Source organism: Eupeodes corollae, chromosome 1 (genome assembly GCF_945859685.1).
Source record: "Eupeodes corollae chromosome 1, idEupCoro1.1, whole genome shotgun sequence".
In the NCBI taxonomy this organism is placed as follows: Eukaryota; Metazoa; Arthropoda; class Insecta; order Diptera; family Syrphidae; genus Eupeodes; species Eupeodes corollae.
The window spans coordinates 200,290,538-200,303,402 of record NC_079147.1 but is presented as its reverse complement, the minus strand read 5'-3'; the positions used below and the strand labels follow the sequence as shown (position 1 = coordinate 200,303,402).

Genomic DNA, 12,865 nt, shown 5'->3' with positions numbered 1-12,865 from the left:
TTATTTTAAGTTTTGTTTAAAAAAAACCAAACGAATCTATTTTAAGATAGCTGATAAGACACCAACAACTTACTTTCCATTGCTACATATTCCAGCTGATCTAGCTAGAAGTTGTGTCAAGGCTTTATAGTCCAAATGCTGGGTTGTTTGTAGAAACTTCGTGAAAACATCAATGAATTCTCTTTGAATATTGGGGAAGCCAACATTACACATCTGCTTTAGTAGTTCTCTTGAAGCTCTTATCTCACCATGTGTTGGTTTTACGGCAGGTGTATGATCAAAGAGAAGCAACGAACGTTTCTCAATGAGTATTTCATCTGAAAACAATAAGGAATTGTATCATTAAACTTTGCGCTGCATAAATTTCAATCTATAAATTTATATTTTTTACCTTCATATGTAAAGAAATCACCAGAATTGTATTTCTCGTCACTTTTTAGTACAAGTTTTGAATGGGCTTCAGTAACAGCTCCTGATTGGTTATTTGAGAATGGTATAAGTTGGTGACGTTCAAAGCAACTTATCTCGCTGTATATACTTTGATCGATGGTGATCTGTGAACAGAAATCGAATCATTATCTGTAAAGTTTTATTTGACCCTTCGACGGCTACACGTGCGATTAATCGACAGCGGGTTATTAACACCTTACACTTAAGAACTTTTCTTTTCTAACCTACAAAACCTCAGCAGCTAGAACAGCGAATAACCCCAAAAGCAGTATAACTTAATGGAATAGATATGAAATTCTTGCGTTTTGAGCGCTAAGTTTAATCAGCAAGTTTTCAACGAGTTCTTGAAAGTGCACGACTTTAGGGTTAACTTTGCCAGTTTTTAATATTTTATAACATTTTTTAATTAGAGATTAAATTATTCTAAATTTTATCCATTACCATACTACTAATATGTTACAAACAGCGCGGAACTAACTCTTACAAACTGTTCAACTCTTTTTAATTTGAAACCGGGGGCGTATTTTACCAAACACAACTTCTAACTTTGCAAATTATGTTTCGCCAAAAGCAAATTTGCAAAGAGAAAACTAACGAATTATAAAGTTTTCTTTTTTGCCAAATACGTTTCACCAAAATCAAAGTGCAAAGTCTTTTTATTTTATTTTCCATATTTTGTGTTCTTTTTGTTTTCGATAACATGCAAAGAGAAATTCTCATTTGCAAATAAGAGTTTGTTTTAAAAAATTGTCGAAAACTAATACAAAATATAAATTACCGCTTTGAAAATGAAGAAGTATGTAAATAAAAGTTACCAAGACAATTGACAAACCTTAATTTTTTTAATGTTGACGAATTCACCAAAGAATATGAAATTTGAATTTTAGGGGATAACACATTCGTTCATCACAATTTCATAAATGTTTGATTTTATAGAGGTTTTGAAAACGAAGAGTTATTAATAGGGACCAAAGAGTAATAAGACTCAGAATTAACTTTGATTTCAGAAATGATTTTTCGACAAAAGAGAGCTCTCGATTAGCAAAAAGTAAATATCGAATTTGCCATGTCTAAAATTGAAAATAAACTACAATTTATTTTCCAAATGAAATGAGTATGTGTTTATGTTCCTAGAAGCAACATAAGCATTCAAAAATTACCTTTATATTTCGTACAACCTCTAAGACGGCTACCTTTTTAGTATATTTGTTTTTGATCGACTATAAAATTTACTTGGCAACTTTTCAAAATCCGTATTAATGTTTTTGTTTTTAACTTTTAATTTTCACTTCTCAAATAAAGTCTGAAAAATTGAGAAGTGATAAGTCTTTTCACTTTTCAATTTTTGTGAAACACTTAGCACTTTTACTTTCTATGATATTATTTTTGCACTCAAGGGGTTATTAATACCCTTAACATGTTTAAAGTTTGAACACATTACGAGCTTTAGGAAAACAGGGAAGGATTAAAGAGGAGTTACCGGTACACATTGGTTTTATAGCTTTGAATATCAAAATGATAGGAGAAAACAGAGCTGAGTAAAGCGCATTCTTCATTCTCGATGTGAAGTACAAGTATTACGGCTGAATTATTTGATGGGGGAAGGCAATTGACTAATTCGACAGAACACTGTTTATAAAAACATCTGTAGAACAACGTAAGGCATGAACATTGCAGCGGTCTTCGAGTTACGTAATTGTTACTGTTATAGTTATATCGCCTATGATTTTCAAAGATCTTTTTTATCCTGTCCAAAATACTTAAACTTGTTTCAGGGGCACCTGCCCAAATATAAGAGTTATATTTCAGTTTTGGTGAATGAAGGTTTTGTTAATTACAGCCAGATTAGAAGGAGTGAAACATTTTTTGCACCGAGGAAGAAATCCTAAGCACCTAGTTGAAATATTAGCCGTGACTGCTAGTAAGAAAGTTTTTACATATTAGCAGTAAGCTCAATTAGCTTGGAGGTTAATACTACTAATTTTAAAAATTTTTAACTTGTATATAATGCAGTAGGAACCTTTCTTCTAAGAAACAATTCAACTGAAATACTTTAAAAAATCAGCATACCCTGCAAAAGTTCATTAAATTCAAAATTGGCTAACACAACACAAATTTCGAACATGCTTAAATTTCAAGTTTAAATGACCAATTACACGTTAAATTTTGTATAGAATAGGAGTATACTTAACTTCAAACATCTATTGAATTCAAAATAGTATTGAATGAAATTCTTTTTGATCCTAAAGATATTTCCAAAAAATTAAGGTCGTGTTAAGTTAAGGCATATCTATCCATTATACAAATTACTAACGAAATTGAACTTACATTACAATAACTGTGTGAGTCCAAAATAGGCCAAATCGCTTTATCTTCTCTAAAAACATACGGTGTTGTTTGCAAAATCGACTGTGTCGACTGTCTAAATCGGCAGGATTGAATATCTTTTGTTTTTTTTATCAACACAAAAGCCTCTTTAGTTCCTTCCCATGAATAGGCGACATTGCAACGCCCCGATACATCCGTTTCAACGGTATTGAAATCAACATCGAATCGCATCATTGTATTTTGAATCTTCGATAAAATACCCTTCTTGAAATTCAATACCCATGCCGGTTCGGCAACATTTGGACAAACTTCACTTATTAAACCATCTTGAAATGAAAATCTCAAATTATATTTCTGCAAATCAACCGCCAAATCTGTGCTATTCGGGTGCAAATTAACATCCGCAAATGTATTATCTTCGGAACTTGTTTCGAGATTATAATCATAGTAGTCCACAAATGTTGGACTTGCAGTTGTGACATCTTGTTTTTGTTCCTCTGGTTTTTCGATTTTATCACGTAGTTGTACTGCACTCAAGGTCATAACACCTTCACATGGTTTGGGGAAGATTAGATCAACTGTTGTTTGTATTAAAATGTCAGAGGTATTTTGTCCGGTTCCGGCGAATTCTGTTCGCAAATGGACACTGTAATCGTATTTATATCGTTTCGAATCGGTGTAGTCAAATTTTGATGTTGTTGGCTCACATATAGGACGGCCACAGATTTTTGGATTTTTTAGTGGATCTGAAAAGGAAAAAAAATCAAATTTGCATTAAATAGAAAACTTTTAGGTAAACACTTAAGAAATTCATGAGACATTTTTTAGTGTATTCCCTATTTTTTAACAAGTTTTCATTTTTTCTTTTGTATCTTTATTGTAAAAAGGTACTTAACCTCTCTAAGCATTCTGGTTTAATATTCTTTAACATTTAGATGTTCAAATGGTAGACATGTGCATTCAAGAGGACACAAGCGTCCACAGGTTTTTTTCGAAACCCACCTGTATCTATCAACTCCTACTCTCACCTCCCCGCGGTGAACATCGGGTGCCTAGTACCTCAACTGGAGATTGGGTTCCAACCCCAGTGGAAAGTGGTTGGGGGCAGCGAAAGAGAGAGGGGGGAGAGGTGTTTCCACTAAGGCACCTCTCCTTATCCAGGCGGCAGCGGACGAATTCTCGAGATGGAATCGACGGTGGCGTCTACAGTTCCAGTAAGGTTGAACTACGTAGTGAACACCTTATAGGGCTTCTTCGACATATTCGGAGCCCAGGGCTGCAAGGAGCGGTTTATCCGGCTTCCCTTCCTTGGAGTTATACTAAGGATCTGGCCCTCCAGGTTGGGGGTTGTGCCGTCGGGGTGACTTCCTGGCCACGTAAAAAATACCTTTAGTTGCGAAGCACCAACAAGCCTCGGATACGGACGGATTCACTGTTGACAACCCACGCAAACGAAATAAGGACAACGAACTTCGGAACTGTACGTGGAATGTTAGGTCCCTTAACAGACCATTGTGCAGCCGAACAATTAGCGGGAGCCCTAAACTGCTGCAAGGCAGATATTACCGCCGTCTAAGAAGTGCGATGGGATGGACCGGGCAAAACGCAAACTAAAAGACTGCAATATTACTACGGCGACTGCTACCGAGAACAAAGACAGCGTCTATTTGTTGTTGGAACTAGACTCAGGCAAAAAGTCTTGAGTTTCAACAGTGTGAGCGAGCGCATCACGACAATCCGCATCAAGGCTAAATTCGCCAACATAAGCCTAATATGCGCGCATGCCCCAACAAAGGAGAAAGATGAAGACATCAAAGACATATTCTTCGAGCATTTGGACAAGACATATGAGCAATGCCCTGGCTATGACATTAAAATTGTCTTAGGAGGTTTTAATGCCAAGCTAGGAAGAGAAGACATCTTTGGTGGCATAATCGGGAGATTCAGCCTGCACGACACCACCTCCGACAACAGATTCAGGCTGATCGACTTCGCTGCGGGGCGAGACGTTCTAATAGCTAGTACGCAGTTCACACATCTCAATATCCACAAGGGGACATGGAAATCTCCTGATCAATCAACCTTCAACCAGATTGACCACATTGCAATCGACACACTACACTTCTCCAGTATACAGGATATCCCAACATTCCGAGAGGCCGTTGTAGCCAAGGTACGGATACGGATATCCCGATCCAAGCCAAAACAAGGAAGCACTGTGAGAAGATTCGACGTTTGACGGCTACAATCGCAAGAGAATGCCATGTCCTTTTTCGATCGAGTCTCTTATAACCTTTTAAGAATTCTATGCTGCCTGCATTAAGCATTGAAAACCAGTGGAAACATTGCCATCAGAGATGCCTCCTCTGAAGTGCTAGGTTTCACACGGCCACCACAGCGAAACCCCTGGTTTGACGACGAATGCCGGCAAGCGCACGCAGCGAAACAAGAGGCATACAATATGTATTCATATACATATACTCGTACATATGTAAGTATCAGAAATTGGATATGAAACGCAAACATAGAAGAATGGAAACGTTTAGAAGCTCTATCAGAAACCTTGCCCATTGTATGTGTTCCTTTAAGACGAAACATTGAAAGTAGTTTATTTAGGCTTTAATTAAATAATAAATTCTTTACGAATAATTCTTCTTGAAATTTGAATATTTAAATTTATTGTAGGACTTTGTAACTTACTACATTATGTTTGTTTATACTACCTGATTAATCCTTCTTAAATACAAATTCTTGGAATACAAACGAGCTTTTAAGAACCATTATGTTCATTAAGAAGATTCTCCTAATTAAAGGCGATTTCATCATTCTTTTATTTAACTGGATATTTAGGGTCAGTCTTATACAAGATATAAAATACTACAAAATCAAAGTATTGCCCATGCCATTTATACTTGGATTATTTTTTGAAAAACATTTTCTATTAGGAAACCAATTTTAAAATAATTTTACCACCATCACAAATTCCAGCATAAACGGCTGTTCAAAATAATAGAGAAAACTTGGATATATGTTTTTTAAATAAACCGTAAATTGGTCAAATTAAATTAAGTAGCAATCAGTTTTGACATAAATAAAATTGTTGTGGTTTTTGCTAGAATAGCTACATATAGTAACTATATATGGGAAGTATTGCATTCTTAACAAAATTTCAGCTCGAGATTTTAGTCAGGCATGAAATTACGATGGTAGAAGTTGAAAAAGGTGGACCCCATCCCGTTCTTCTGTCTACGCCCTATACAGTCCAAACCATTGGGTCGATTGACATCAAGTTTGAAAATTAAGGTTTTAAATCGATTACTTCAGGAATTTTTTTGTGTTTTTTAGACGAAAAATTTAAAGTAGTCCTCAAACGCATTTGTTGGGCAAAAACCGAAAATTCGATTTTTTCAAAAACGAACTGATAGATTATCTTGTAATTTGGCTTCTTTCAATACATACGAAATATTTTGTATTGCTCAAAAAGGTTTTTTTTTAATTGAAATGTAAAACGTATATAAATAAGCTCTAAGTAAGTGCATACTAAAAAACGTTTAAACTCAAATTTCAAAAAAAAAAATATGTTTTCAAATCAAAATTGTGATAAATAAATCTTAAAATACAGTAAACACATTTAAGCAGCATTCACATGAGCGCGACCAACGAACGACGAATGACTTACACAATGTGAGTTTATATACGTTTGAAGACATATTTCCACACAAATCCTTAACAAAATGATAACAATATAGTTTCTATTTGATCTATGCTGCATACTTTTACTTTTCAATATGATATTTTAATAAATTTAAGAAAACAAATTTATTCGTCGCGAAAAAAATTGAAGTTGATACGAACTGTCAAACTTTATTCGCGTTCCACATTATCCACACTTCCAACGAATAAAATAATCGCGCGTACTTAACCTAAAAAAATCAATCTTGTTTTGGTTTCGGTGGTCAAAGTCAAACTTTATACGCGACGAATTAAAAACTCTCATGTGAAAGAAATGTCAAAATCGACGAATATTCGTTCATTCGTTGGTCGTGCTCATGTGAATAATGCTTTAGATAGGCTCTTTGGCCCAATCATGCGTTTTATTTAGACCTCCTTTATACCACACAACATCAACTCAACAAGTTTTTGGCATTTACTTAGCGGAATGGCATACCAATACTTATATATCCGACAGATCCGCCCACAATTTCTCTTTCATTATACTTCTTTAAAAAAAAAGAAATGTTTACTTGGCCTTGATTATCATGAATTTGAAAGATCGGCCCTACACTTAACCTAGAAAAGAAACCCCACACCATGATGTTACCGCCTCCGTATTTCACAATTTTTACTTGGGGCATATAACATCTACATATTGCTGCGAGCAGTGAAATAGCAGTGGCGGGTACTGAAATTAAGTTAGCCTTTGAGTTGGTTAAAATGCAAATGCTTTTGTAACATCAATAAATGGAATATTTTGCTGACTATTAAATAATTATAAATATTTTTTATTAATCGCTTCAAATTAAGAAGTAAAATAAGCGGTCAATAATAACGGTTACAGTTTGACATCTGAAAATGCATAGTCAGGGTTTTCACATATTTAACGATGATAGAAGTCGAGAAATGTGAGTCCGCCGATTCCGTCCGTCTGTCTGTCTGTTCTAGAAATTACAGCCGAGATCATTGGGTCGATTGTGTTGAAATTGGGAAATAATCTTTTACGCAGATTAGCGGTAGGTTTTTTTTCATTTTTTGTTTAATACTATAAATAAAAATAACAAAACACAATTTTTTTGGTAAAAAATCGAACATTCGAATTTTCGAAAAAAAACGAACCAATAGATTTTTATTAAATTTTAACCAAATTTATACTTCTTAACTTGGGTTCTTTTATCAAATAACATATTTTTGTATTGCTCCAAAGGGGCTTACCCTTATAGAACTGTTATTTTGTTTTTAAGCTTATTTTCAAGAATTAATCAACCGATTTCATATATTTTTTTTCAGCACAATAGCTCTTATTTTTTTAAAATTCGATATCTCGAAAATGGGTCGTTCACTTTTTACGACATAGAAATGCAAAATGTGCACTTAATAGTTGCATATTTTAAATATTTTGAAAATACAACTGAAAAATGTTTTATAAAAAAATGAATTACAAAATAAAACTAACTATTTCTAAATTAAAATTTTAAAAAATAAGATTTTTTTTGTCTGACATCAAGTGGCATTTAAAAGTACATTTTTTAATTATAAAATACAGAAAATATCTTCAAACAGACAGTTTGGGTACATGAGGAGGTTCGTACGACCCAGTATTTTTTTTTTTTTGGAATAAGGGAGTAAAACTCCTGCTCTTGAGGACGGCTAATATATATTCCAAAGTCGGACATGGCGAAACATCGATAGCCTAATTAAATTAGCTCTCTATTATTTTGATTTACTGTGTAAAGATTGAATATCGGACAAAATATCGAAAACATTCAGATTTGTAAGAATTTTCGACCATAAAAATCAATACTATTTAAAAATTCCATTGCAAAAGAGAATAATTTATTCATAGGACTTATTAAATTCTTAACTGAATGTACCAACAATTTGTTAAAATTTAAATATAAGACCCCAGAAACATTCATTTGGAGATTAAGTTGAGAATTGATAAGCGACATTTTTCCGTAAGTTTATTGGATTTGAAAAATTAATCTAAACAAACAAAATTTAAAAAAAATATAAAACATGATTTTTCCGTAAATGAATGTCTTATCTTTCAAATTTGATTAGAAACTTAAGATCGAAGATCAAAACAACATATTTTATACACATGAATTTGTATTTTACATTTTAAAATATTTTCATTGAAAAATATTGAAAAATATTGAACTATAATCTCGTTTATGTCAGAATAACAACAAAAATGACACATAGCTTTAAGGAATTTAAATTATATGTTCATCATCATACTGAACTGACTCAGTTTACGGTTAACGGTTTATCCCTATCCGATGACCCCGATATTCAATAAACCAACCAACCCAAGCTCACACACATATGCACATCTGTTGTCCTTTGGCATCAGCCAAAGCATTCCCTATCGCATCAAAAGCTTCATACTATTATTCAAACCCTATCTGATCATATTCCAGAAATATGTATGTATGTATGTATGCAAAATATCCGTAAATCCCAAAGACTAGTTTTTAATTTCGCTACAAACTACTGGTTCGTAGTAAAGAACAAGAGGAAGAAGACTCAAAAAATATGTATAAAAACTGACACCAAATTCCAAATCCAAATCCTTCGAATAATATTCTTGCCTTCATCCTCGTAGTAGTCGTCGTCGTCGTTGAACAACTTCAACTTCCAACTCCCGTCTGTTATATTGCGAGACAACAAAAACAACTATACTACGAATACTATAGTATAGTCTACCCTATCCTCGTCTTTGGTTTTCTTATAATAGTATATGCATTGCATATGTGGTTCTGGTTATCCATATCCTGTGCCGAGCTTCCCCATATTCACATTTTATACATTTGCCTTGGGTATTGTAGGTTTGGGCTGGGCTAGGCTTTGGACTATTCAGGAATTCAACCATCAAGGATTTCTTGCATGTTCGCAGGATATTCATTGAAAACTTACATACATTAAATCGCAATTGGAAGTCGCAGACACTTCAGTGCGAACAGGGAATTCAAATATTATTCAACTATCCCCATACTGCAAGTTCGTCCTTGCGTTGCGTTACGACCCAGTATCCAATAGTATAGTACCAACGTCCGCCGCCTGGTGACGATTACGCCTGCATCACATCGGTGTGTCTTGGCTCTTGGATACATTAACCCAGTTTTTGTTGGGGATTTTTATCGGGTGACGCTTGAGTAGTTTTAAAATTTGCCTTAACCATTCTGTTTCGAGGATTTGCAGCTAACAGGAGAATCATCATTTGGCATTAAATCTTTGGACAGACACACCGTCATCATCATCATCATTGTTGCTTTTGCTTTTATTCATTCCATTACGTGATTAATTCGCAACTAAATGAACCGAAAGGCCATAGATAAAATTAAATACGCTCATTCTCTTTTTCGGAAGAACAAGCTGAGAATGATGGACCAGGGATGATGGTTAAGGGTGAGAGCTAGGGGGCTAAAGAGATTTGATGAAAAAGTAAACAGGTACACAATAGATTGAAAGATATACACCTGTTGTTGACACAAGGGAAAAATAGGTCCCTCAAATTGAATCTTGGAAAAAGATAAATTAGGAATCAATAAGCTTTATTATTTTGTTCGTATTTTTTTTTATCTAACTAACAGAGGGAGGATTATTTTTATTTTATGGCACGTCTTCAAGGAGGGAATTATAAGTGAAAATTTTCTATTCATTCACTTCTTTTCTTTTTTCCTTCTTCGCATACCTAGGAAGGTTAGGTAGGAACTTGATATACATAGCTTAAGGTGTTTAAGGGAAAGTTTTGCGTTTGTAAAATAATAATAAATCGACTTTGAGATTTTAAATTTATTTTGACACGACTTTGAGAATGATGCAGAAGCAAGCAGAGGGAATGTTAAAATAAGAAGAATTTAGTCTCGCATTCTTGTAGCACGTATACATACATTTATGTAAGTTAAATATGTATGTATATATGTATATCATTGAATAACTTAACATCAGCTTTAGTAAAGAAATTAACTGGAAACCTGATATTTTTGGATTTCCGAACAATGAGAATATTTTTCTAATTATATAAACAACGGTATAAAGAGTAGAACTGTCAAACTAGGCAAATAAATCATGGCTTCCTCACGAAAACTTGTGCAGGTTAAAATTTACATTTTTCGTTCAATAAAGTCTAAAGCTTTTGAAAATTATTCACTTTGAAGAAAAACTGAACGAGTTTCCAGGACTCAATGTTATCAAAATCTTTTGAAATCGGTAAATGATTTATTTAAACTGATAAAGTTTTTGTATGTAAGTTATTTCAATTTGTTTAAAAACAAAAAAGAACTATTACGGGCTTGACCTCTTAAGATGTTAAAAAAAGAATTATATAAGACAATCACTAGTTCTTCTTTCAACAAAGCTTTTCACTAGCAAAAATTTAATATCGCATAATACATGCCAAGTTTTTAATAAGTAAGGTAGTGAACACTTTCATATTTAGCATTAAATACATAGTCGCGTTATCATGTTGGTAGGTCAAGTTTTTAGTGCAAAAATGCTAGAAAATTAAGGATTTGTATTCAAAAAAATGTACGTTTATTTTTAGTTGCGACATATAGGAACTTTAGAACTTTAGATTTTAATCAAAAATTACATTACGGTAGTGAAAAGTCGAAAAAATTGGGTTCCCGATTCCGTCCGTCCGTCTATCTGACTGTCTTTCCTTGCCTTTGCAGCCCAAACCTTTTGGGTCGATTAGTTCAAACTTAAAGATAGAACCATTATTTGGTTTTAAGTTTTCTCAAGATCTAATAAACTGATTTCTATAATTTTGGACTCTAACGACTTTCGAAAAAAATCAAGTTTTTTTTTATTAATTATCTGGTATTTAAATTATTGAAGACAAACTTATTTTATTGGTAAATTTTTAAACTTTAAAATATAAGTTGTATTTGTAAACAGAATCTTTGAAGACCAGGAGCAAGTTCTTGCGATTAAGTTACAATAAAAAAAAATAAACTTTTGGTCGATTTTATCAGCTATTGCACGTGCAGGGTTAGGAATTGGTCTCTAAGCAATTTTAGCTTTTATCTTTTATTTTGCTTAGATCTAAGTATTTTTCTTAAAATTTCAGATCAGGAAAATAATTTTACATAAATCACTAAAATTATTGATATATACTATCCAGGACTTAAGAAAACTACGAAGAAAATTTAGTTCTACCAATTCACAATATTTGGAAAAAACGGTCAACATGTCTTCAAAAATGTTTGTGCGTATTCAGTGGACATAAACTTGTGCTAGTATCTTGAATTGAAAGCACAATACTTATTAAAAGAATTTTAAAATCTCATATATATTACAATTACAAGAGCTTTATTTGTTCGTAACATATCGGTTCGAGTCTTTTATTCAGTTACTGTTAAGTTACTTAAGCTCCACAAAATATAGGTTTTTTTAATAAGAGCAGGTAGATGTTAAAATGGAATAGAATAGCGTTTGCTGTGTGACGCGTAGCGCCGTCCTGCTGGAACCACATGTCATCTTGATCCATATGGTTCAATTTGGGCCATAACAAATTAGTTATAATCGTTATGCAGCACTCGCTGACCGCCTCACCATCGTCGTTTTCAAAAAAGTACGGTAACATTTTGAGGATGCATTATCACTTGGTGAACCTGGCGTGGGTTGGTGTAGTTCCATATACTGAAATTTTGTATGTTAACACAGCCATGCACCCAAAAATGTCCCCAGCGAGCGAACAAACAGCTTCGTCTATGGTCATGATCATGAACTTTGAGCTCATGGGTCAGTTGGATCTTGGGCGGGTGTAGACCCAAGTCCCGACGCAAAATTCCCCAAGTTTAATTCTGACAAAGGCAGAGTTCTTGTGCATTGCGAGGAATAGACTGATTCGGGCTTTGCTGTACACTTTCACGGACCGCGGCGATGTTTTCGGCCGATCTTGGTGTTGACTGATTGTTTACTGAACCGATCGTCTCAAATTTGGCCACCAAACGTTGAAGAGTCGACTTTGAAGGGCCACCACGTCTACCGTAAAATGGGCGCAATGCGCGCAACCTTTTCGTTAACGAACGCTCATTCTGGTAATACACTTTTATCTTTTGAACGTGCTATTCAATCGTGTTGCATGCCATGATGATTTGGCATAAACAACTGAATAATAAACAAAATGACCGCCACGGGGCGCCACAATCTACCTGCGCCAAAATAAAAACCCTATATTTGTCGTCTTTGAACCAATAACAATCAAGTTTGAATCAAACAAAACAATTTTTCCATGATAGTGTTTTATCAAGACTTGATAACATATATCAAAGTTAAAAAAATATGAAATATGAAAAAAAAATAGAGTAATATTGAAAATAAATAGGAGGTTTACTTTAATTTATCTTAAAGCAAATTA

At 33.9% G+C, this 12,865-nt stretch overlaps 1 protein-coding gene across 2 annotated transcripts in view; it reads right to left on the bottom strand.

The window, feature by feature from the left end:
- Positions 1–12,865, bottom strand: part of LOC129953252 (uncharacterized) — a 37,945-nt gene that overhangs the window by 16,609 nt on the left and 8,471 nt on the right. For both annotated transcript variants that reach the window (XM_056066238.1, XM_056066248.1), the window contains exons 3-5: positions 2,779–3,524; positions 392–554; positions 74–317 (exon numbers count right to left, since the gene is read on the bottom strand). In XM_056066238.1, the coding sequence (XP_055922213.1) occupies positions 74–317; positions 392–554; positions 2,779–3,524 (1,153 nt within the window). The remainder of the gene's footprint in view (positions 1–73; positions 318–391; positions 555–2,778; positions 3,525–12,865) is intronic.